Source organism: Paramisgurnus dabryanus, chromosome 13 (genome assembly GCF_030506205.2).
Source record: "Paramisgurnus dabryanus chromosome 13, PD_genome_1.1, whole genome shotgun sequence".
NCBI classification, from domain to species: Eukaryota; Metazoa; Chordata; class Actinopteri; order Cypriniformes; family Cobitidae; genus Paramisgurnus; species Paramisgurnus dabryanus.
Genome location: NC_133349.1, coordinates 20,046,786 through 20,072,083, shown reverse-complemented (window position 1 = coordinate 20,072,083; position 25,298 = coordinate 20,046,786). Strand labels below are relative to the sequence as shown.

Sequence of the window (25,298 nt, the reverse complement as noted above, 5' to 3'; positions counted from 1 at the left end):
AGATCAGAGGAGCATGAAAATGGAGGAAAGATTAATTATTGCAATGGGTAACACTAAAGCTAATCCAGCAATCGGTATTGCAACCAAACCGGCTTTTTGTGTTGCTTTGTGGTCCACTGTGATTGCCAATTGTCACTATGACGATCGCGTCAGGGCCAAGCTTCAGACACGCCTTGCATCAAGAGTTACCACTGATGACCTGTATGACAACACTTTCATATTAAATAGAAATTTCACAACACATAATCTTAAGCTGATGTTTATTCAAGTTTCCCATATTATTTTTCAGTAGACTGAGCCGACACATACATTAAACAAAATGATCTGAATGTAAAAGTTTGTAAGTTAAAGAGAGCAAATGAAAGTCGAGGTGCGTCACATCATCTTGCTGAAGTTTTCAATGGCTTCCTTCACTTTCTGTAGTTCGGTCTCATTCTGCCTCAGCTGTAAAAAAAAAAATTCTTTAAAAAACTTTTCCTCAGACTTTTCTGGTAAATAACAACTGCAGACAACTGTAATTTAAGACCATCCCCTCTCAGACAAATTGCTTTCCTCCATCCTGCTCACCTTCTCAGCATCTGCCTCCTGCACTTTTACAGGGACTTTGTCCTTGTAGTCGTTCTTAGCCATCTTCTCCTTCAGTTTCTCCATCTGTTTCTCCAGCTCTCCTCTCTTCGCTGTTAGTTTAGTGACCTCCTTTTCTAAGTCAATCAAACCCTGATCGGGAGAAACAGTATAATGGATTCAAAAACCAACACAAAGAAAGCTCATTAAAATGTGACTGTAAGAAAGCTCAATTAATTTCTTGACATCAAGCCAAACAACTGGCTGTTGAAAGTGTGCCAATATTATTTTTAGAGAAGTGTATTTAAATTAACTGCATCTCCTATTTAAAGTTATTTTTGCATTTTGGTAAATGTTTGTTTGTAACAGCTAGAATTAAAATCTACAATGGTAAGATTTTTTTACCTTTAGCATGAGGTGAACAGTGCATTTGTCTGAGGCGATGGCCACCGCACAGCCTTGTGGGATAGTGCCGTCGCCTCCTACAACTGGGTGAATGGCTTGAGAGTAAGACAGGGTCTGGATCTGCAGGCTGTATTTCTGGACCAGAGCAGCTGTATCAGAGTCTATGCACTGCAGATAACCTGTAGATAACCAGAATGAAAAGAAAGAAGTGTCTAAGTAAAACTAGTGTTAAAACTTGTAGGTATTGTGACTGTGGTTAATATGTTAGGTTATGTCAGTGTTAGGGATGCTGTTTATTCTGTTATGATCAGTGAGTTGTGTGTACTGTAGTGTAGTTTCTCACAGTCAGCACGAGTTTTGGTCAGGTTGTAATCGGCCCGGAGCGATCGGATGGTTCTGACCACAGACATGACAAACTCCATCTGACGGTCGATCTCCTCACTGTGCCAACAGAACTGCAACCACAAAAACACAATGGTGTTGATCATTGACTGTGAGGGTTCAAACCTACATACCTACGTTCAGTTACCAGCACCTCATTGAGGATATAATCTATCCCCCTATGTGACTCACCTCTGTAGTGTCTGGATAGGATGTGACACAGATGCTGAGAGGGCTGTCCTGAGGTCGCCTCCTTGGCAACCTCTGATAAAGTTCCTCTGTAACAAATGGCATGATAGGAGAAAGTAGGCGGAGCCCCACATCTAGACAGGTATAGAGAGTCTGCCTGCAGATGTCTGCCTCCTTCTGTCCCTCTGGATCGGTTTTACTCATCACTGGCTTCACACTCTCCTACATAAAGTTAAAGAAGTTATAATTAATGGCTGCGATAACCTTATAAAAACCTTATAAAAATGATATGGTGTGCCATATATATTACCAGGTAGACGTCACAGAGCTCATAGAGCCAGAAATTGTAGATGGCAGTTGTGATAGCAGGAAAATCGTAGGCCTGGAATCCAGCATCACACAAAGCTACCGCCGCACACAGCCGGGACAAAATCCAGCGATCAGACACGTTCTCACTGCCACACAGCTGAAAAACATCAAACATTTAGATACAGATGGGCACTCCATCCAAAAAAACATACGCAATATAATGCCATACATACAGTCACACAGTATTCTTGGACGATATGCCCCATTGTGAGATCGCCGATACACAATAGTATGAACCATCGGCACAACTCTATCACACAGTTATGTTTTGTAAAGTCACGTCCTTTTAGATGTGCATTTATGTCATTTTTTTTCATTTCGATAAGTCCATAGGTCTGAAAAATGAGTACTCGATTAACTGGGGGTGGGGCAATCAAAAGGAGTGGTGAAAATAAAATATTTTTATAAAAAAACTCAAATAAAACTTAATTTTGAAGAAACTATGACAGAAAAATGAATACATACTAGATTTTCGGAAAATTAAATGTTTTTAACAGGAAAAGCTGCTTGATGAAGTGAAACTAAAGGGTTAATAAATACAAACGGAAGCGATTTCTATATGACACACTGTACATAATATTAAGCATTGATACAACATAAATGTATTATAACACATGCATCTATAATAAATAAATAAACCCACATGGTCATAGTTTTCGTGGTTAATCGCCGATGCCACATTCGAGTACTGTCGAGATGTCAATCGATTACTCGTGCCCATCCCTACATCGGATGCACACATGTTGTCACTGTTACGCATCTGGACCGAAGTTATCTTCCAGTCTGTTTTTGTTTAATGGTCTGGCTAGTGGGTAAAGTGACCTCTGGAACAAATACTTTAGAAAAACTTAAAAAAATTATTTTCGACAAAGACGAGGGCAAATGGCGACCTTGGATCACCCCTGTGTGAAGGACGGTTTGGCAGCCAATCTGTAGCTAACATTGTATACATTAATTTTACACAGTAAAGTTAGCTCGGTGATATAGCTGATACACTTGAATTAAGTTAATTTACTTTTTATTTATTAAGCTTGTTATCATAAATGATTTGCTGTAGAGAGTTTGTTGTTATTGATTCATTCAGAAGTCTACCGGAAGTTAAGTTTGGGCCACAAAGGCTGTTTATGTTGTTAACGCTGAAACCATCTATACATCCACCCATCACCATCATCCTCCTTCTGTCTGTCTATTTCTGCTGTTTGTCTCTCTCACCTGAGCTTTTTCCCAGGGCACAAACGCCTCTCCCAGAGTCCTCATGGCAAACTTCACAGCATTCCACAGCTTATTACAGAAATGCCTGTATCCCAGAATCCTGTTTACATCCAGATTAATATCTCTGCCTAAGAGAAAAAAAATAATACCTAATCAGAGGAACGCTATGGAGTGGTTTCCCAGAGAGAGAACTAGGCCTTAATTTAATTAGGAAATATAACTAGTTTTAACAAATATGCCTTACTAAAAACATTACTGGCGTGCATTACAGGCAAAACAAAGGCCACTGATGTATTTTAAGATATGTCAGTGCAAGCTGTTTTCAGTTTGGACAGATCTTACATTTATTTTAGTCTAGGACTAGTCTAATCCCTGTCTGGGAAACCGCCCCTATTTGTTGCCTTAACAGTTACAGACTAATCAGATCAATGAAGAAGAAGATAGGCTTTTGGTTATTGCCGTTTTTACCTTGACTTGTGTAAGCACACAGAGCAAATCTGAGCGCATCAGTGCCACATTCTGGAATTCCATTGGGATAGTCAGATTTCTGCAGAATACACAAAAACACAAAATATTTTACAAGCTGTATTACTGTGGTACTAGGAATTGGCGGCAAGTTGGTGTCTACTACCCCATGGTGCCATAACAGAAGAGATTTCATGTACCTGTCCTTGTTTGGCTTTTTCAATTTCCAGTGGATCAAGATTACTGTCTGTCAGCTGAGCATGAAGACCCTACACATACAAACACACACACACTGTTAATTTTCACACAATAAAAGCATAAATGTTAGATCTGGGTGTGCACTACTGTACCTCCACTGAGATGCCAGTGATGACGTCCAAAGGATCAATGACGTTACCCAGAGACTTGCTCATTTTCCTGCCATGTGCATCCCGTACCACTGCATGCAGATACACCTGACAATGTAACATTACACTTGATTCACTGATCTGTTTGAAGCTGCAAAAACTCCTAGAAATGCTAAAGATCTACACACCCACCTCTTTGAAAGGAAGTTTTCCTGTGAGTTTGAGACCCATCATGACCATACGAGCCACCCAGAAGAAGAGGATATCATGGCCGGTCTCCAAAAGAGTACCAGGGTAAAACACTCTCAGGTCTTCTGACTACAAGACAAACGTATGTATTAAAAATAAAAAAAGTTTTTCAGAGGTCGTATAATTTGCAGAACAGGAAATTACACTGAATTCAGTCAGTCAATGTAGCCTACATGCATGACACTGGATAAGTGTGTGTAAATTAATGTCTGACCTCATTGGGCCAGCCAAAGATGGAGAATGGGAAGATCCCTGAAGAGAACCAAGTGTCCAGCACATCTTCATCTAAAACGCACCCCAACAGACAAAAAAAATCAATATTTGATATGCACGAGGAGGAGATATGAAGTCTGTGTCTGTGAGATTCCCACCCTGACGGAGAGAGATTTTGTCTGCAGTCACATTAAAGCGTTTGGCTGCTTTATCTCTGGCTTCCTCTTCTGTTCTCCCGCTGACCCAGTAATGTCCATCCACATCCTGAACACACACAGAAACATCTTAATTCCGACTATCCTAGTGTATCCGGGTCATACGTTGACAACTGAGTCAGCTCTACATCTGTCTGGGCATCTCGACCAAAGATGAAAGGTGGGAAATCGCAACAGTGCTCTAGTCCTGCCTCCAAGTAGAGAGAGCCAATCGCCAACCGTTAAATAATGGAATCCTCTAAGAGAGGGATTGACAGGTCTTGGTGGGACAGTGACGCGATTTCCTTAAAAAGACTTTATCTCGACTCACCTCGCCTGGTTTGACAGATGAATCGTTCACAGTTACGAAGTACGCTGGTATCCTGTGACCCCACCACAGCTGCCGTGAGATGCACCAGTCCCTGAAATCCAAAAACATCCCTGTTACCACACACAAGCCACAAACCCAAGGAGAGAGAAGGTCAGCTGAAGATAGATGGGTCACCTGATGTTGTCCATCCAGTTGAACCAGGTCTTGAGGTGGTGGTCGGGGATGATCTTCAGTTCTCCACTTCTGACGACATCTGCGGCCTGCTTGCCCATTTCCCTGCAGTCCACGTACCACTGGGGCTTCAACAAGGGCTCCACTATGTCCTTAGAACGGCTGAGAAAAACACACACATTTACTCCTTTTGTGCTTTCAGGACATTTCTCTCTGTGTCTGATCAGACCAGAAATTGTAAGATAAGTTTAACCAATGGCATGAGTTTGGGTCAGGGCAATCTGTTCAACCAACAGCATACATTAAAGGGATAGTTCACCCAAAAATGTATGTCATTTATCACTCACCCACATGTCGTTCCAAACTCGTAAGACTCGTTTTTTACCTTTCTGGACATGGACAGTAATACTGTACATATATTTTTAATGGATGGTCAGAAAGCTCTCGAACTAAATCTAAAACACCTTAAACTGTGTTTACAAAGATGAACGGAAGTCTTACGAGTTTGGAACGAGTCATTAATGACGTTATTTTCATTTTTGGGTGAACTATCCCCTTAAGAATGAGAGTTTGTGTCTAACCTGCACACAGGCACCACCATAGGATTGTCTTTGACCTCCTTAAACTGGCCTTTGTCTTTCAGAGCCTGAAGCACAGCTTTCCTCGCCTCGAAACGCTTCATTCCCTAAAAGACCGCAGCAACAGATCATTCATATATAATCCTGTTAGTCTGGAATAAGGCCCACAGTTCATCAACTATGTGAAATATTGTTTATTCTGGTATAAGTCAGATTAACTACAGATTCATAATGAGCTTAGATTTTTCTTACACTATTGAATTAACATCTCAGGTGATCTGATCGCAAGTGGTTAGCACTAACATTGGTGCGAACAGGGTACAATACTACATTCAACGTGGTCTAAATTTTCAGTGAGATTGGACAATCCGAGACATTAATACAACTGTAAACAGGACTTTATATTCAAGTATATGTGTGTGTGTACCAGGAATGGAGGAGGGACATTGATGAGGAGGCCATTTTCATCCAGGATGTTGATGAAAGGAAGTTTATGTCTCTCTCCGACCTCATAATCATTATGGTCATGGGCAGGAGTGATTTTCACCGCACCTGTACAACAAAACTGTCATTTAAACCCTTACACGCACATTCCTAATTAGAAATATTAAAACTGTAGGATGCAGATCTTTTGCATTTCTCAATCCTACTGTTCAGAAGAGACTTAATATCCGATTATTACCTGTTCCAAAGTTCATATCCACAAAGTCATCAAACACCACCGGCATCTTTCTATCAGAGAATGGATGAACAACCATCTTGCCTTTGAGATGCTGGACAGACAGAGTTCAATGTTTCAGTCAGTTAATCTTTATCGTACAACGAGACACACAGAACCTTTACAGAGGAAAGTTTGGTATCACCTGATATCTGGGGTCATTAGGGTGTACAGCCACAGCTGTATCTCCAAGCATGGTTTCAATACGTGTGGTGGCCACCACAACCTCCTCATCTGTGAGAGAACATCATTGTTTAATTAAAATCATCATATTTCTGCACTAAAGAATTTAGTCTTAAAGGGATACTTCACCGATTTAGCATTCAGCTTTGTATCTGTAGAAACCCGGCAGTATTACTGAATGACCATGTTTCCCTCCATCATTTCCCCCTTAGAGGAGAGATATCTGCATTTTGGTTCTGCAAAAAAGTCCTCCGATGATGCAAAAATCGTCATATTACATCATCGGAGGACTTTTTTGCAGAACCAAAATGCAGATATCTCTCCTCTCAGGGGGAAATGAGGGAGGGAAACATGGTCATTCAGTAATACTGCCGGGTTTCTACAGATACAAAGCTGAATGCTAAATCGGTGAAGTATCCCTTTAAGTGTTCCTGTAGCTTAACTGATAAAGCAATCCAAATGGTTGTGAAAATGTCTTGTATGGATATGATCTCACTCACCTGTTCCTTCAATTTTATACGCGAAAGACACCAGCACTCCAAATTCAACCTTCTCCTTATATCCCGGCACAGGAAGAAGAGTCCGCCCTGTCAGCTCCTTTTTATCCACCTGGAACATAAAACGGTATGTAAAGCTCATCAGACCCAAAAAAGTTAAAATATCAAAATCATAAAAACTCTGAAGAAGGTGCTATTTCTGCCATCTCCACTTTTACATATGAATGGCCCCATTAAAATTCTGTCATCTTCATGATGAAATAACTGTGACTATAAACGTTGACTCTCATTTCACATGGGTCTGAAAACTGCAAAACGAGCAGTGAGAACCAGAGGGGTGTAAGTGATATACATGACAGGCAACACAAAATAATTACCATGGTTTGGTGTACTAATTTCAAACTTTCATAGCTCCAAAATGATTATGTATTCATGTGTGTCCCTTTGGCAGCTCATCAAGAGATTTCATTAGTTATATACATCTCAATTTCACCCAAAATGTCACTTACGCCTTTCTGGTTCTCGTCACTTGAAAATAACTTCCGAACTTTGACTCAAACAACTGATGTTGAAGAGGACATTTCACAAGACTTTTTTAAGATGACAAATAAATCTTTGGTGTCCCCAGAGTACATATGTGAAGTTTTAGCTGAAAATATCATATACATAATTTATTATAACATGTTAAAATTGCCAATTTGTAGGTGTGAGCAAAAATCTGCTGCTTTTGGTTGTGTCCCTTTAAATGCAAATGAGCTGATCTCTGCACTAAATGGCAGTGTTGTGGTTGGATAGTGCAGATTAAGGGGCGGTATTATCCCCTTCTGACATCACAGGGGGAGCCAAATTTCTATCACCTATTTTTTCACATGCTTGCAGATCATGGTTTCCCAAAACTAAGTTACTGGGTTAAACTTTTTCACATTTTCTACGTTGATAGAAGCACTTGGGACCCGATTATAGCACTTAAACATGGAAAAAGTTAAATTTTCATGATATGTCCCCTTTAAAGAAAGCTCAGATAGAAATGTACCTCTATGTCAGAGATGGCCGAGTTGAGAGTGCACGACCAGTTGACCAGTCTCTTGCTTCTGTAGATCACGCCCTCCTCGTGCATGCGTATAAAAGCCTCCTGGACTGCAAATGACAGTTTCTGCACGCAGACAGTGTTACACACGATTAAAGACAGCCAGCTTTCATCACTAAAAAATGAATAAACTGACTACATAATGATTGCCAACAGTGCATCTCTTTGGGTTTTATGCAAAGTACTTACAGTATCCATGGTGAAACAAGCTCTGTCCCAGTCTAGAGAGGAGCCCAGCTTCCTCAGCTGGTGGTAGATACGATCTCCCTTTCTGTTCAATACCAAAAAGAAGGAAACATTTTTCGTTTACTTTAAGCTGAATAATCCATCAACATCCTTTCCTTCTCTTCTCATACTCACTCATTCTTCCACTTCCAGACCTCCTGGATGAAGTTCTCTCTCCCGAGGTCATGTCTGCTCATCTGTCTCTCTCTCATCAGTTTCTTCTCCACCACCACCTGTGTGGCGATACCAGCATGATCACAGCCAGGGTTCCACAGTGTGGTCTCTCCTCTCATCCTGTGCCTGCATCATCATACAGCAAACACACAGCTTCAGTCATGCATTATTTATGACATATAATTTACATCTGGTCTTGTTATGTTATGTAATGTAATGTCTTAATGTAATTACTATAAGTATAACACTGTTATTACTGTACCTGCTAAAATTGTATAACAAGCATGTTAATTATTCATAATAATCATGACTAGTTACCATCTGGTCAAGGTGTCCTGAATAGCATTGGTTAAGGCATGGCCAAGGTGCAGGGATCCGGTCACATTGGGTGGGGGAATACACATCATAAACACTCCACGCGAGTTGGGCTCACTTACGCTCTTCCTCTGGTTAATTATAGGAGAGAAACAATTGTATGTACATAAAACATTCAAAGGCCAACTTATATTTTTTCACATTTTAAAATAATAGTAGACTCATGACAATGAAATAACATGCATAATAAAAGTTAACCATGTTAACAAAAAATTGGCATAGAAAAAAAAATATTTTGCATTTTATTAATCAGCATCTTGAGGTCATAGAGATGCTTTTTAAAATATATGCCAGGCTCTTATTGGCTGCATTTTCTTTATTGTTTGGTAATCCTTTTTCAAAAACTTTTTTATTTCTTGTAAATAAAATTTTATTCAATCGATTAAACTAATTTAAACATTTAAGTACTCTTCAAAATATTTCAAAATAATGTGAAACATGAATGAAATGAACCTAAACTTTTGATTGGCAGGGTGTATAGTGTTTACTGTATTAAGGCAAATCTAGATAAATATTTAATAGATTTTTGTCATACCCCATATTCAGGCTTAAAGAAACCCTGTTTCTCCCACCAGGGGTACCAGGCAGCTTCCACATACTGAGGACTGTATGAATCAGGTAGAGGACTTAAGACATCTAAACACATTAAAGATCATGCAAAATAATCAGCTATGCATCAAGGAACCTCGAAACAAAGGAAACTGACAAAATAAACAACCGACACACACCTTTTTTCTCTCCGGGTGGAGTGGGGATGTTGTAGGAGATCACACCCAATTCCTTCTTCTCAGGTTTGGCTTTTTTCTATTTGAGAAAAAAAGAATAAGAAGCATGACAAACATTTTTATTTTATTTTATCTTCAGTAAATGAGAGTATCTCTCTACTTCTGTCTGAGGTTGCTGCTTCTTTTTCTCTTCCATATCCTTCTTCTGTTGAAACTTCTCTAACTTTTCACGCTTCTTGGCCTCTTTCTTCAGCTGAGCCTCCGTTTTGGGAGGACCTGAGAGTAACAAGCAAACAACAAATGAACACAAATCAATCAGAGATTGATTTGATGCAATTACACACACAGATTTTTTACACACACAAATTCTTACCATTACCAGGTGCATTGCTGGATGCATCAAGGTTGGCACTGGTGTTGGTGGCTGTGGTGGGTTTGGGTGTCACTGGGCCCATTTTCTCACACAGTGAGATTTTACCCAACACCTTCAGGAACTGTGGCTGGTTCACGCAAGTCTCAAACCATCTGGTCACATTCACCAATGACTTCCTGTCTGCAGGTTCCAATGCCTTTTAGAGAAATAAGGTACACTGTGATTTCTTATAATCATTCTCACGCTAACCGTATTATTTAACACCAATTCTTAAAGAATTTAATACAAACCAGCACAACTAAACTGGTTAAATTGGTTATACATGTGCACTCACATATTTGAACGGCAGCAGAGATGCCATAGCAACAGCCATATCTGCCAGAGTTACGCCCTCCCCGACCAGAAACGTTCGTGTTTCTAGGTTCTTATCTAAAACTTTAAGCACACGTAGCAGCTCTGCCCGGGAACTCTGCTGAACCTACAGAGAGAAGTAATTTAGGATTAAGATACTGCTGCTCCATCAGAAGTAGGGACACAATATACTGTATACATCATGTTAAAGCACAAACACACAGAATCACCTTCTTGTCAACTCCCATGACCCCAAGCAGAGGGAACGTCACAGCACAAGCCACAGGCGTTAACTCATTGTCAGCGAAGCTCAGCCATTGCCACACCTGACTTTCTTGTTTCTTGTCGCTGCCTGTACGTTTACCCGCTGCAGCCAGGTACCAGCTCACAGCATTGGCACCAGTGAGCACCGTCCCACCAGCACCAGCCAAAACCAGTGCTGGACGAGATTTGGCAACCTCAGCTGGAGGTTCCTCATGAACTGCTCTTGGAGAAGATTGGCAGTACTCAGCAGCGATCAATGGCAACAGACTCCTGAAGTCATCAGGGTGGGGAGAGATGTAAAGAGTGTCCATCTGGAGGTTTTTTAAGAGAAAACATTAGATCAAGAGCAATAATTCACAGCAATGTTGTACAGTGTGAACCTTTATCAGCCCTCAATCTCTTAAATAGACAGATGAACACAGAAGTATTATCAGATCAAGACTGGGGCACTTTCCTCTATGTCACGTGATCAAATAAGACAAACGAGACACTAATATTTCTTTCATTTTCTATACCACACTATTTTGACGTTTTCGTAATCATACCATAAAAATAAAATATGAAATATAGAAATTATTAAAAATAAAAGCAGTTGGAATATTCTTAACTTTATTAATGCTCTCTGGTACGTGACCTTTTGATAATTTACCTTACAATTACATTAAAATTAATGCTTGACTTATGACTGGAGACTTCTAAAGTAGCTAATGGCTAAACACATGCTCTATAAAATAAGCTATGCATGCCGGTAAAGTTTAGAAAAATATATAAGTTATAGTCTCTTTTAAAATTCCTTATCCTGATATATTAATAAACCTAAAGTCTCAATGAATATATTAATATCTCACCTAGGAAACAGAGGGGAAACGTCAGCCTAAATCCAGCATGAAGTGACTTCTTCAGGAGCTGCCGTCAAGCTATATAAACTGTCGTAAGAGCCCCGTCTGACGCAATAATCCTGCAACAGCGGAGTCACCAGCAGGGGCGCTCTGATGCTGATGTGACTAAATAGAAGTCCTTCACTTTATCATCACATTTAAATCAGAACAGTGAAAAACATCTGTAAAAAAACATCTACGTACAGTATTTTTTTGTGTGATTTATTGATTTTTAAGTAAAATTGTGTTAAGAATATTCTATGAAAATACAACCTTGATATCTTTCAGATTTACTAAGGCCATGATTGAAATCAACGTGAAATCTATGATTCAATTTTGATGCGACTTATCTTATAATTATATTTTTAAAAATATATTAAAAAAGATATATTATAAAATATATTTAAAAATGTACAAAAAATGGCCAAAAATATATTGGCTGAAATATATTTTGGAATATATATATATTATATATATATATTATTTTATATATATAGATAGATAGATAGATAGATAGATAGATAGATAGATAGATAGATAGATAGATAGATAGATAGATAGATAGATAGATATAGATAGATATAGATATTTATATATAGATATTTTTTGTATATTTATAAATATGTTTTAAAAGTAAATACATTTTAAAGCATTAAAAATATATTTAGCCCTCCATATATTTCAATCCAAGGAAATATATTCACATTGCACGTACTGGAAGAAAAACTTTGTTCATGAACCTGTAAACATAACGTTTTAAAATGGTTAAAATTTAATATATTTTTAACTTCAAAAATATACTTTTTAAAATTAACTTGTATTGAGCATATATTAAAAATATTTTAGGCATATGGGTTGTAAAATTAGAAATGTATTTTACCCTTGAAATGCATTTTAAATATATGCTGACATATAAAGGTTAAAACTAAATATATTTCCAAATAAAAAAATATATTCAGTTGAGCATAACATTCTACAAAATGCATTTATCATATATTTAAAATATATAAAATATTTTTGGCCAGAGAAATGCGTTTTTTGCCATATTGGATATGTTTATTACTGGTAGTACCATTGTAAATGATGAGTAAAATGTGATGTTTCAATTCATATTTGTCTGCCTTTTTTTTTTAAATCTCATTCAGATCTACTGTAGATTCAAGTATATCACACAGAAGTGGACCTTGCTCTTTTTAATAAAAACGTATAATAGATCATTCAATACAGATTGCATAACTCAAAGGTTTTTATTGCATCATATAAACCATGACACATCGCAGAGCTTACATTTCAGATGAAATAACAAACATTTCACAACAATAACATCATCTTATTTTAGATGTCATCATAAACATTGAAGCATCTTGAACTTTGTTATAAATCACCCCAAAGCACCTTCATATCCACAACAGATCTTTAGTAATTTCATAATACTGCAGCCCAAAACAAAGCCTTTATAAAATAATTAAAAAACTAGTTTATGTATTTTATAGTTTATGTCTTTTTGTCTGTTTTAAGGCAACATGTAAAGTTGTTTCATCCATATTCACATGCTATATGATATTTGGTGCGCTGTTGGCAAGACACTATTTTAGTATAATATCATAGCAAATCAGTTGTTAAACATTAGCATACACAAATCTATTCACCAGCTACTTCAGGTGTATGTACGTCTGGTGGAGGCTGGATTTCCGGTAACTCCACTACAGACGATCCCCCCCAGCTGTCTTCAAAAGCTTCCTGCACATTCTCTATTGTATTCCCCACCACCCCAAATACAACAGACGCCGCCATTTTAAGCAGATTGCCCACACCCTTTCCACTTATCCAGGTAAGTTTTCCTATCCCACAACCCACTGTTGACATCTGGTGGCCCAATTCCGCGCATAACGCATATAGGTAGTCTAGCATCTGGTAACAGATTGACCCAAGCACCACCTTGCAGATCGTAAAACCATTACACACTGTGCCCATCATCAAACATAGGACATCCCACACCAGTGTGCCCACGCCTACGAATCCCTCCTGGAGCACCAGCAGCAGACTGTTGACCAGCAAACTGACACATGAGTAAAGCGAACATGTAGTTACCTCCCCGGTCTCATACAAGGTGTTAAAAACACGTGAAACCCCAGATGACACACCTGAGCCCAGGTTGTTTACTAGGGTTAGGCTGTCAACAGGTACTGAAGCTAAAACACACAGGTCTTCCTTGAGAACGTATCCAACCTGAAATGGAAAGTTGATGACTCTGTTTACGATTGGACTGAAAGGAGTGTAAAGGAGTGAGACGGTGGAAGACAAAACATATAATACGACAGACTCTGAGCTCTCATTGGTGCTCTCCTGAAGGTCCGTCTCTGAGTCCAAGGAAGATGTGTAGCTTTGGTCTTCACTGTTGACATGCCGTGATGTCACTTCCTCATTTTCTAAGTCTGATGTTTCCGGTACTGTCTCTTTGGCTACATCCGTCTCACTTTGCACCTCAGACGAGGAGGTTTGGATGCTGTTGAGCTGCTCTGTAAGTGATGTGAACTTTGAACTGTGATCTCCTTCCCCACCACAGTCTCCCGAAAACAGGCCTGTAACTCCTATCAGCTCCTCTAACGCCTTAATGCTAACTATCTTCACTTCCCCACCCTCAACTAGCCCAACACTGAACCTGTCATTCTCATATGAAGCAGCACAACACACTGCTGACCACAACTTTTTTCCCCCACATTCATTAAATCTTCCCACTCCACTTTGCACATATATTTCCCCACTTGTCTTTGAGCACATCGGTATGACCGAGCTCCGTATCAGCCCTGCTGTCAGAGCGTCCCACTTCAAGAGAGGCGAATTCGAGGAAGATGGGGTTTCACCGATAGTTTCTGTGTAGAGGGCTGGGATGGCCACAGGGGAATCTTCATTGATCTGCCCTTCAGCATCCTGCTGATGTATGTAAGAGACAGGTACTTAATTACTCATTATTTATTTACATGCTTAAGTATACATTTTAAACATTCCAGTGTATTTTTTGACACGGAATTCATAAAATTAGACAGAACAATAGATGACATTAAAATAATTATATTTAAAGTTCAGGGCGGTGCTTGACAGAGAGGAATGAGATGTTTGTTTTGAGGTGCGACTGAAAGAAACAACCAGTCCGAGTCTGTTTCTAAGGAGTTTCAATGAATAGCACCATTAAGACATCAGGCTGCCTTACAAGGGCTGTACTTGCGTCTATTGTACTTGTGCACATCTATTAACAATGACCCGTAAAAGGCTTAATGAGATTTTTCTCTTTCGCTTGACTACCATGTCAGCAAAACTCTAATGGATGTTGTTCAGCAAGACATTACTTTAATTAAAAATGCACGGTTTTGTGCATATGCTTATTTAATACTAGTGCCTCATCATTTACATTTTCATGCATTTCAACACACTTTTATCTAAAACCGCATTCACTTTATCAGTAAATGTGCTCCCTATAAATTAAACCCATTATCTTAGAATTGCTAACATCATTGTCTGTCATCCGAGCCAAAAACTGACTGCATGATGAGGCGTTTTAGCTCCAATGGATAAAAGCATGCCAGAAGGTCAAATGAAACTGTCTCACCTTATCCTGCTCTCCTCTGCCCCATCCATTAGCCTGGCTGAGATGAAGGGCTGTATAGACGGTGGTCTGGCAGCCAGTGTTATAAACCGACGCAAAAGGCCGTCCGGTCAGCTGTCTGTGACACCTCTGCTCCAAACCCACTTCAGACAGTGATGATGGAGGTGTGCCTTTGAAAAAGCACTCCTTACAGTGAGAGAACCCGGGATCAAGAACCGTTTGTATGTTTGCCCAGACCAAAACAACATTAAGTACTGCATACAAACACACAGCGAGCCGAGGTAAAGCAAACGGCATGGCAAACCCCTCAGTACATCAAAGCAGAGACGGCTAAAGCAGCTAACAGTGCTGAACTAGCAGTTACACAAAACAAGACCCCACTAAATTGTTCCTCCTCCTCGCTCTCTTTCCCTGTGCAGAATGAGTCTGGCCAGAATCTCACCTTTCTTATCCCTCCCCTTTTCTCTCTCTCTCATACACACACACACAATCTCTCTCTCTCTCGCTCTTTTTCATCCATCCCTCCCTTTTAAATCACTTTTTGACTACACCTTGTCTCAGTATTGCTATAATGTACAAAAACCAGTACACACACCTCTCACACGCCTTGATGACTACCGGCATGTCAGCATTCCCTTATGCGCGCACACACACATACAAACAATCAACAAATATGGCCATTCTTCACAGCTTCAGTCGGTTTTCATGCCCACGAAAACATTCTGATAATGTCTGCATGCCAAAGATAGGAAATGTTCAGTCATAAATTGTGTTTTTCATAAAATCATATAAATAGAGGCTTTGTATAATAATTTAGAAACTGTATTGAACATGATTTAAGTGTGAATAAAAACGACATCACACAAGAGGCTCAGATTTTTAACATTTAATATTGCTCAGACAAACAAAGGACATAGAAAAAGGTCTTTAAACTATAATGATGAAATGATTGGCTGGCAGTGTCATCTGGCACCTGTAAAAAGAAAAAAAACTGTTAAATTGCTTTATATATAAATTATTCAAAAATATAAAGAAACACATATTTTACAGTTCATTGTTTCTTCGAAGGTCAAAACAATATGCCTGTTGTTTTGCTTGGGTGCATGTTTTAAGATCCCATAGCAACTTGTCTGAACTAGTATTTATGTGCTCTTGGGTAAAATGGGTGTGGCTCTCAGTCTGTTTTTCTCTCATACCTCAGTTCACCAACTCTCTTTCCCCCCTTCACATTTTCTAGATACTGACTGACAGCTCTGTATTTATTGCACAATTCTGTCTCCACTTACAGGTAATGCACAACTTAACATTTTTGTAAGAAAACAACCAGTATCCATTATCTTCTGTTAGGCAAAGAACTGACTGTCTCAATCAACATAATACAGATCTAATTTTGTGATGAATCAAAATACAGTGTATGTGTCTATTACCTTTACTCATTTGGTATGTCAATGACGAGCTCTGCCTCGTCTCCCTCTCCTCTTTCCTCATCTCCTCTGTCACTCTCTCCCTCGCTTTCCCCCTCCTCCTCAACTGCATCTTCACTCAGCATCTGCTGTGGGACCCAGCTGAATGGCCCACTCGTAACCCCAGCGGCACCACTGCCTGCTGGGTAATTAGATGTCAGCGGGCTAACCACCTGTGAAAAAGAAAATAGTTATTAGAAAGACTGCATGTTAGAAGTAAGTATAATGCATGATATGGAGCAAACCGGTTAAAGAAAATGATGCTACCAGTCCGAAACCATGTAGCGATAGTGACCACATATCTCACTATCCCTTTCTCACCTTCCCTGAACCTTCTTTCTTGTGTTTGCCCAGTTTTGTTTTTCTCTCTTTCTTCACTCGCTCAGCAGAGGGAGCCAAATACTCAGGAGGGAAAGGTAACTGCTCAGCCACCATCACAAATACGCAATACGTCCATAAAACAATAACAACCATTCCCACACGCGGCCAGAGTGCCCCAAGTGTTTTGCATCCACATAAATCAGGTGATGTGATAAAAAAAGACAAAGAAGAGAAAAAAATGAATGGAATGACAAATAAACAGGGGACAAAGTAGTATGCAAAACAATGCGAGTAACTAAAAACCATGCAGGATGTATGAGATGCGGAGGAGTCATGGAGGCGTGTGGAGCACTCACTGTGTTAAGGTACTGTGCAGAAGCGGACGATTGGAGCGGAACCGCACCGGAACGAGACAGGAGCGAGAGATGAGGAGATGACGACGAAGGGACAAGAGGAACCCCAGGACTCCTCCTCCTAAAAGACAGATAAATAAATGTATTATATTTATTATTTTATCTCTGGTCAGCATTTGCACCCTTATTCAGTACTGACCACTTGTCATCAGACCCCCCCCCCCCATAATGGATGTTAATATTAGTTTGATAAGGTCAATAGATTACAATAACAAAATGTAAGCATTGCTCTATTTAAAAAGCAAATATCAATGAAACATTTAATCAACACACATTACTTTGATTAAAGATAAAGATTAAGTATAAACATCACAAGCCTTGTGAGATCTCAACATCCAAAAGAAAAGATCTAGTTTGCTAGACTCACTTCTTTATGGCTTCTCTGTCTCTCTCTCTGGCCCCTTCACCTTCACTGTCAGAGGACACAGTAGCTTCAGAGTCTGCAAACATGATAAAACACTGATCACAGGACAGCAAAAGACATTATAAAACAGACCTTCAGGATATTAAAGCTGTAAACCTACCTGAAGATTCTTCATCAACTCTTTCATACTGTAACAGTCTGTCCAACAAAAAACTGTGACACAAACAAGTTATGTGTTGACGTAATTTGTGGTATTAATTAAAGAAATAACATTTACAGAAATAAAAAAGCTTACCTTTTATCTCTAGAAACCTTTAATAACTTTCTCTGGGCTCTTCTTAGCTCCTCCTGAAAACACTCTTGCTCCTGAACGGACAGACAGTAGTAACTACAAGTATTCTCACAGTATTAAAAAGTAGAAATACGACTAATGAGGACAAATTCAATACTTACATACACAAGAAATTTCAATTTGCGTTTAAGATTTTTGTATTTTCTCTTGTAATCAACCTCTACTTCAGCTTGACCATTCATTTTTAACAGATAAAATATACTTGAATAGATCTAAACGGTTTGTCCATTAATATTTAAGAGACAGCTTAGAGAGCCTACTGATGTCTTTCTAGCCAGGCTAACGCTACATGCTATTGACGAGCAAAATAAAAACACGCATTTGTTGTATTAAACAAAGAAGATGCCGAGCAGGGTAATACTAATGTTATAATCTGCAATGCAAAACGAAATTAAATGATATTTAACAACGCAATGAGCACAAATCCATTTCAATTCCAGCACCGCTAGTCTGCTACGTGCTCTCTGTTTACTTCCGCTTTCCACGTGATACGCACCGGAAATGTAGTCTTTTAATCCTTTGTTAACTTTTTAAAAATATTTTTTTAAAAAACAAGAAAAATTAAAGATTTTTGAAATATTAGGCTGCCTTTTTCTACCACTGATGCATGATGTTTTTCTATATCAACTTGTTATTTTTTATATTTATTTATTTATTTATTTAATTTTTCTTATCGTATTTATTTATCTTTCTGTTATCTTATTTTACTTGTGAAACTTTACATGGATAATCTGTCTATTTTTTATTTCTGTAGAGGTTTTTTGTATATTTTGTCTTTTCTGTAAATTGTTTTAAGACATTAATAAAAAAAAACTTTTTAAAAACATTGTTTCATCAAGTGATTTGAGTTCCTACTGTTTCTTTAAAGTTAAATTGAACTGTAATTTATGCATTAAGGAAGTTGTTTGTTATTTTGAATACCAAAGCAAATCATGTAGGCTACTGTTAACTTTTGAATTTTTATGGCAAAATTTTCTTTGAGAAAATACCTACTTTAGTAGAATTTTATGTGAAGTTAAACATTTAGTCAAATCATTCAGAATTATTAATTCTAAGAAGTGTAATTCTTAAAAAAAATATAAGATGAGATCTTTTATTGTTACTAGATATTTGTTTAACCTTGATTTTTATTTTTTATTTTCTTTGTCTTTTTTCTCTTTCCTTTCTGCTGGTTATTAGTTTTTCTTACTGTGTTCCTACTGGTTTTGTATATGGTGCGATATTGATTTTACTTGTTAAATATGTAAACTTTACTAGAAATGTTCTAAATATCTTTTTTTAACTCTTAATAAAAAAAATCTGCCGATTTTTTTATTAACAACACCACCCATATTTAGTTGGTGACACAATATAATCCATTAGAAATATTAACTACCAAATACAACACTTACATTAAATTGAAAATGGTTTATATTTTTTCTTAACAGACCCCTGTACATTTACTAAATTTGGTTAAAACACTGGCATATTAAATGTTTCTAAACAATTATTTTTTTAAACATTTTTACTGTAGACTATATAAACTGTATACTAAATAGTTTATCAAGAAATATCTACAACATTTTGACAACCTATGTAACTAGTGCCAAGAAGTGACGTCTGGGAGGGATATTTGCAAAATATTTGCTTTTATTGACTCTACATGTTTGAGAAAAGTATCCACATATTAGGAGTATAGCTCAATGGAGTTTAATTGAGAAATAACAAAACATGGTTAGTGTAAGCTATTTATATATTTATTTTATTTTTTGCAAAAGTGAAATTAAAACTATAGCATATTTTGTGCTTCCTCCCTTGTTTTTAATGACATCAGTCATCAGCTAACACTCCAGGCATAACATGGCTACAAAATCTTTAATATATCTATAATAATATATTTGAATGAAAATCAAAGACATCTGTCCACTTATGATTTCGGCCACTGGTGTATGCAAATACCGTGCTTTAAATACCTTTACACTCTAAGCAGTCAGATGCTCAAGACAGATCCATGAATAATACATTGCACAGGCTGAGAGAGTGAGAGTGAGAGTGAGAGAGAGAGAGAGAGAGAGAGAGAGAGAGAGAGAGAGAGAGAGAGAGAGAGAGAAAGAGAGGTGACATTTTCACAAAAGATTTTTTCTTGTCATACAACACTGCACTGCCCTCTGCTATTGAAATATTTGAAAAATCTTTGCCAGACAGACTGCTCTTTATGAAACATAATCTTTCCTCTGTTTGCTCAAAACTCGTGCACTCGCTCTTGCTTTCTCTCCTATTCTTTCCCGTTTGTGATTATACACATATACACAAAATCCCAATGGCAGACCCCTCACAGTGAAATATAAACCTCATATTGGCTCTTCTATCTATCCTTCTCCCTGTAATAATCCGCCTCTGTTCCCTGACGTTGACTCTTGTTGCAGACAAAAATAGAAGCTCCTCTCCCCTTGCTTCCCATAAATCGCTGCAGTGAGACAACTGTGAACACCACAATACCCCCATCTGCTCTTCTTCCATGATGTCTTACAATATGAACTCAAATTTCTTGTGTCATCATTACTTATTTTAACTCAAATATTGTTTAGTAAGATCAATGCAAGTCACCTTCAGCCTCTCTATATTTCAAATCTCTCTACGTTGAAATGTTACCCTCATATGCTTTTGCACCCCCTCACTCACTCTCTCTCTCACTCTCTCTCTCTTTCTCTCTCTCTCTCTAACACACACCTATCAGTCAGCTTAATTTAACCCCTCTCTCTCATGCACAACATCCCAGAGTTCTCTCTGCTCCAGTTTGACAAGGAGAACTGGAATGCACACAAATCACATGAAGGACACAAACAATAACTTCAACAAATCTCTCCTTTATGACCAAAAGGTAAGAATGAACTGTCACCTACAAGGTGAGGGATACATTGTAAATTTATTTGTACCTCATTTATTTGACTTCTAGAAGGTTCCAAGCTAACAGCATAAGCATGTTATCTGCAATCATGTTTATCTCCAAAGTCATTCAAAAATAAAGGATTATATTTTGTATTAATGCTGTACTCTTGATGTATCACAATCTATTTTGCATATGTTTTGAGTGCGTTCACCACACTGCAGAGTGCTTTTGTTTATGTGCCTGTGCTTGTTTTTCAGGAGAAGCTTATCCAGTCAATTAAAAAGATTAAACATGAAATTGATGAATGTTATGAAGCGGAGAATGACACCTTTGTGGAAGCACTGGCGGTTGAGGTTTGTAATACAGTAATGAACATTAATGGTGACTTTTAAATCAGATTAAAGGGAACAAATAAAAACATAGACATTAAATATGTATATGTCAATCCATCCAGTGACTTAGCATAATCTATGTATGTGTAATAAGCAATTTTCGTTATTACGTTGGAGTGATAACTCCATTAGCGAGACTTAGTCTGCGGCTTCCTCCAGACTGATTTATTAATATCTGTATTCCCTGGTAAGCCATTAATGTCTCTCTCTCCTCTCTCTCACACACAGAACAGATTTGAAGAGATAGAACGTGAAATCCGAGCAGAGTTTCAGAACCTCCATCGCTTTCTATATGAGGAAGAGGAGATGGACCTGGAACGACTGAGGAAGGAAAGGGATCGTCGAGTGAAGATCTTAAAAGACAGAGAGAAGAAGATTGCAATGCAGGGCAGAGATCTAGAAAGAGCCATCGAGACTTTAAACTGCAAGCTGAGGGAAGATGACAGTCCCAAACTTCTCAAGGTGGATTTACATTTGAAGTTGCTTGAACTGGCAGCTTAAGTAGTAAAAGTTTTTATCTTGAAGCTGTTATCTGAACTGAAGCAGTACTTTGCTGCACATGCAAGAAAGCACTTATCCTCTAGATAGTCTGTTTACAAGGTGAATTTAAGGTCAATTTGATTAGTCTAAAGATTTGAGCTATTTGCTTTGGACTGCCAGAATCGTTCGTTAAACTGTATTAGTATTGCTTGATGACATCATTGTCTCAAACCACATTACATCATGACAGGGTTAGATTTAAAGTTGCTTAAGGCAATGAAAGGGTCTGGAACAAACCAGCAGGACATAATAAAGTAGATGCCACCTGACACTGTCAAGTGCCTAAACAATCACATGACTTCGAGGAATCTGGAGAGCTGATGCCTGTAACCAGGCAGATATCAATCTTAAGGCTCTTGTTCTAAACAATATGCATTTTTTATTTATTTAGGAAATCAAAGAGCTGCTGAAAAGGCAAGTGTTTAAATATTTGATATGCATTTTAAACACTTTTGGGCAACACTTTACAACAAGGTTTTATTTGTTATAAATTAGTTAATGCATTAGTTAACATGAACTATCAATAACCAATATTACTACAGCATTTATTAATCTTAGAAATGTTAATTTTAGCATTTACTAATATATTATTAAAATGTTAACGTTAGAGCATAAAGTTGTATTTGTTAACATTTTAATGCATTATGCAACATGAACTAACAAAGGACAATACTTCTACTGCTTTTATTCATCTCAGTTCATGTTAATTTCAGCATTTAATTTTTTTTTTTAATTATAAACTGTTAATATTAGTTAATAACCTAAAGAAGAGTATTCACATTAACTAACATGCAAAAATTTATAAATCCTAAAAAACGATATTGCTCGTTGTAATTTAATGGCCCTAATCTTCTTTCTTCCTCTGTTTTCATTGACTGCTTTATAATATTAACAGTTACCACATTTTTCTCCATTGTTGTATCTGTTTATCATCAGTCCATGTTAGTGTGTATGTGTTATTGTTTCTTTTTATTAGATGCGAAGTCAATTTTATCCGGCCTGCCCCAATAGACAGTGAAATCTGCAGTGGTCAGTTTGTTGGGCCCATTCAGTACAGGATCTGGAAGCACATGAAAACATCCCTTTACCCAAGTACTGAAAACAACCAAATTATACAGCTATTTTTTATTTGATTTCTAAAGATAGAATGTTATATAATCTCATTAAAAAGTGCACAAAAGTGAATTTTTTGCTTTCTGCTGGCTGATAATTTATCGTACTGACATCCAGCGCCATGGAATCATCATTATTCAAAAACAAAGTCAAACAATGTCATTGTAAAAATGCAAGATTTACAGTCAGCCAATGATTAATGTTTTCTTAAGAATTAGTGTCCAATTTTGGGCTCCATGTGAAATTAAAGGCTACTGATATGAATAGAGCCTTTATCTTTAGTGAGTTTTAACACGCTTTAAAGATCCTATTAATGATAATGAAAACATTACTGAGCGCATATTTTGACTAATCAGTGAACTAAATGTTTACCTCATTTTATAAACAGACATATCTACGCTGACCTTTGACCCTGAAACGGCACATCCCCTGTTGACGCTGTCTCCTGAGAGAACATCTGTGATTTTTGAGGAGGACAAGGAAGTGCCTAAGGAGAACCCTGATGAAAGAAACCCAAAACGCTTTCATTACTACTATTGCGTAATGGGCTCCGAAAGCTTCACACATGGACGCCATTACTGGGAGGTGGAGGTGAAAGGCAAATCCGCCTGGCGAGTGGGTGTGGCCAAAGCGGACGTACACCGTGGGGAGATGGACTCCACTACCACGTTGAACGGAATGTGGACGTTGTCCCTCAGAAATGGCTCGATGACGGCCTGCACCCATCCGAAGCCCACACAGGTGCGCTCGTCCGCACATCTCGTACGCATCGGCATCTTTCTGGACTGTGATAAAGAGGAGGTGTCTTTCTACAATGCTGTGACCATGGCGCCACTCTTCTCCTTCTTCATGGGAACTGTTTTAGAGCCAATCTATCCGTTCTACAACCCATGCGACAACGATGAAGGGAAGAATTGTGCCCCTCTTTCTATCTTTCATCCATCACTCTGAGAAGACCGGGGTAGTAGATGGATGTTTGCTGTCTTTCTGATCAGCATCACACCTTAAAAAAATTCTGTAGGAATTACAGTGTTACTTGCAGCTGGTTGACGGTAACTTACCGTAGATTTAAATATATGTTATTTACTGGCAACATTTTGTTTAAATTAAATGAACATTAAACATCTTTGTCTTTACAGAGTAAATCTAAAATAACAGCATCAAGCAAAGCATTCTGGCAAACAATCTGAAGCAAAAAAAAAAAAACAGAAAAAGGTTGATGATGATTTCTGGTTACCAGAATTCTTTGCATGAGGCTGTTATTGTATAATTTTATTCTTTAAAGATAAAGACTTGTTAATATTTAACATTTATTTAACTTTGAACAAACTCTTGCCAGTAAATGACATAAATTTAAATCTACGGTAAATTACCGGCAACCAGCTGCAAGTAACACTGTAATTTTTCGGGGTTTTTTTTACAGTGCACATTAAATGTTGAAGGCATAGAAATATCACTATAGAGAGCAGTTCCTAATGCTTAGTTGTCTGTGGGTCAACTATTTGAATTAACAGTAAGTTACTGTAATGTGATATTCAGTACAGGAAGAGTAGATTTTTGCGGTGTATTGTTTCATGCTACAATTATTATTTTTTATATGTATACAAAAAATAGTTCACCCAATAATGCAGTTTCACCCTTTCATATTAATTTTTAAATATTAATTTAATGCAGTTGTTTATTTTTGTGGTATACAATGATGTTGGAACAGATGGCCATGGGTACATAATGACAAACATTTTTGGTAACCTATTTTATTTTTTTATCATTTTTTTTATTTCTATGCACTTTATTTATAAAAGATGTCATCATGCAATCATGTTTGCAAGCCATCTGTGAATCTCTAGGAATGTTCTGACATTATAAAAATGAGAAGGAAAACCTTAACCTTAAGCTCCGCTAATGTGGTGGGCAATTTCTTAATTTTTACCTTCTGATTTCTGACTTTCATTATGTGCATGTTTCTAGTTACATCTTTTTGATCTTGCAAATGTTAGCTATGTCTTGTTTAAAGAAGTGGATTTTTTTAGAAGAGGAGTTTTTTGCTAAAAAAAAGTTGCATGCACTTAGAGGGTTTTGCGGTGAAAGACAGTCAAATTTGTTAAATTGCAATAAAATGACTGTATGAAGTGAGATTTTGTGAAAATACAGCATTTCAGTGACTGACTTATAACATTTTCATTGCCATTAAAATGAAATGACTGATGCACTTTTTTCGGTTTTGCATCTGAACTCTTTATATGGTTACCTCATACTGTTTACCTCTATGTGTCTATAAATACAGACACAACTGTTATGTTTAGCCCTGGCACTACAATGGAAACTATGTGTTGTTGGAAAGCCAAAAAA

The 25,298-nt window shown here is 37.7% G+C and overlaps 4 protein-coding genes across 7 annotated transcripts; 1 reads left to right on the top strand and 3 right to left on the bottom strand.

The window, feature by feature from the left end:
- Positions 1–243: 243 nt before the first annotated feature.
- On the bottom strand, positions 244–11,588 carry vars1 (valyl-tRNA synthetase 1). 2 transcript variants are annotated; one of them, XM_065245819.2, is made up of 31 exons: positions 11,489–11,588; positions 10,607–10,951; positions 10,360–10,503; positions 10,026–10,221; positions 9,813–9,928; positions 9,656–9,731; positions 9,463–9,563; positions 8,871–8,998; positions 8,514–8,678; positions 8,343–8,424; positions 8,100–8,219; positions 7,070–7,178; positions 6,532–6,620; positions 6,351–6,441; positions 6,096–6,220; positions 5,672–5,775; positions 5,094–5,252; positions 4,920–5,010; positions 4,553–4,658; positions 4,396–4,466; positions 4,125–4,250; positions 3,936–4,040; positions 3,786–3,854; positions 3,589–3,667; positions 3,121–3,248; positions 1,850–2,005; positions 1,543–1,761; positions 1,313–1,424; positions 970–1,148; positions 568–717; positions 244–444 (listed from the first exon to the last, which is right to left on the bottom strand). In XM_065245819.2, the coding sequence occupies exons 2-31, from the start codon at positions 10,949–10,951 to the stop codon at positions 376–378; spliced, it is 3,810 nt and encodes a 1,269-aa protein (XP_065101891.2). In that variant the 5' UTR covers positions 11,489–11,588; the 3' UTR covers positions 244–375. The 2 variants fall into 2 exon arrangements, with proteins under 2 accessions (XP_065101891.2, XP_065101892.2); XM_065245820.2 differs by having other exon boundaries at positions 10,032–10,221.
- A 1,059-nt stretch (positions 11,589–12,647) lies between these two features.
- On the bottom strand, positions 12,648–15,606 carry LOC135727792 (uncharacterized). Of its 2 annotated transcripts, none has more exons than XM_065245816.2 (2): positions 15,126–15,606; positions 12,648–14,449 (listed from the first exon to the last, which is right to left on the bottom strand). In XM_065245816.2, exons 1-2 carry the CDS (start codon positions 15,417–15,419, stop codon positions 13,160–13,162), a joined length of 1,584 nt encoding a protein of 527 aa, XP_065101888.2. In that variant the 5' UTR covers positions 15,420–15,606; the 3' UTR covers positions 12,648–13,159. The 2 variants fall into 2 exon arrangements, with proteins under 2 accessions (XP_065101888.2, XP_065101887.2); XM_065245815.2 differs by having other exon boundaries at positions 12,648–14,452; positions 15,126–15,600.
- Positions 15,607–15,993: 387 nt separating this feature from the next.
- On the bottom strand, positions 15,994–18,514 carry ino80e (INO80 complex subunit E). Of its 2 annotated transcripts, XM_065261105.1 has the most exons (8): positions 18,137–18,514; positions 17,979–18,049; positions 17,844–17,896; positions 17,687–17,759; positions 17,263–17,380; positions 16,907–17,005; positions 16,550–16,758; positions 15,994–16,095 (listed from the first exon to the last, which is right to left on the bottom strand). In XM_065261105.1, the coding sequence occupies exons 1-7, from the start codon at positions 18,215–18,217 to the stop codon at positions 16,552–16,554; spliced, it is 702 nt and encodes a 233-aa protein (XP_065117177.1). In that variant the 5' UTR covers positions 18,218–18,514; the 3' UTR covers positions 15,994–16,095; positions 16,550–16,551. The 2 variants fall into 2 exon arrangements, with proteins under 2 accessions (XP_065117177.1, XP_065117178.1); XM_065261106.1 differs by lacking the exon at positions 16,907–17,005.
- A 2,229-nt stretch (positions 18,515–20,743) lies between these two features.
- Positions 20,744–25,163, top strand: LOC135743408 (zinc-binding protein A33). The gene is made up of 6 exons (XM_065261103.2): positions 20,744–20,895; positions 21,162–21,257; positions 21,525–21,758; positions 22,228–22,250; positions 22,813–22,928; positions 23,338–25,163. The coding sequence occupies exons 1-6, from the start codon at positions 20,830–20,832 to the stop codon at positions 23,898–23,900; spliced, it is 1,098 nt and encodes a 365-aa protein (XP_065117175.1). The 5' UTR covers positions 20,744–20,829; the 3' UTR covers positions 23,901–25,163.
- Positions 25,164–25,298: the final 135 nt, after the last annotated feature.

Bases quoted from the DNA above. Each gene is read 5' to 3' on its own strand.
- vars1 (XM_065245819.2), bottom strand. From the start codon at position 10,951: ATGGACACTCTTTACATCTCTCCCCACCCTGATGACTTCAGGAGTCTG. The intron at 4,251-4,395 runs GTCAGACATTAA...TTTGTCTTGTAG, and splicing joins TCTTTGGCTGGCCCAATGAG to TCAGAAGACCTGAGAGTGTT. The intron at 3,249-3,588 runs GTAAAAACGGCA...TTTTTCTCTTAG, and splicing joins GTGTGCTTACACAAGTCAAG to GCAGAGATATTAATCTGGAT.
- LOC135727792 (XM_065245815.2), bottom strand. From the start codon at position 15,419: ATGCCGTTTGCTTTACCTCGGCTCGCTGTGTGTTTGTATGCAGTACTT. The intron at 14,453-15,125 runs GTGAGACAGTTT...TACATACATCAG, and splicing joins GCAGAGGAGAGCAGGATAAG to CAGGATGCTGAAGGGCAGAT.
- ino80e (XM_065261105.1), bottom strand. From the start codon at position 18,217: ATGAATGGTCAAGCTGAAGTAGAGGTTGATTACAAGAGAAAATACAAA. The intron at 18,050-18,136 runs GTAAGTATTGAA...CTGTCCGTTCAG, and splicing joins AATTGAAATTTCTTGTGTAT to GAGCAAGAGTGTTTTCAGGA. The intron at 16,759-16,906 runs GTGAGAAAGGGA...TCTTTTTCACAG, and splicing joins AGAAAGAAGGTTCAGGGAAG to GTGGTTAGCCCGCTGACATC.
- LOC135743408 (XM_065261103.2), top strand. From the start codon at position 20,830: ATGCACACAAATCACATGAAGGACACAAACAATAACTTCAACAAATCT. The intron at 21,258-21,524 runs GTTTGTAATACA...TCTCACACACAG, and splicing joins TGGAAGCACTGGCGGTTGAG to AACAGATTTGAAGAGATAGA. The intron at 22,929-23,337 runs GTACTGAAAACA...TTTTATAAACAG, and splicing joins GAAAACATCCCTTTACCCAA to ACATATCTACGCTGACCTTT.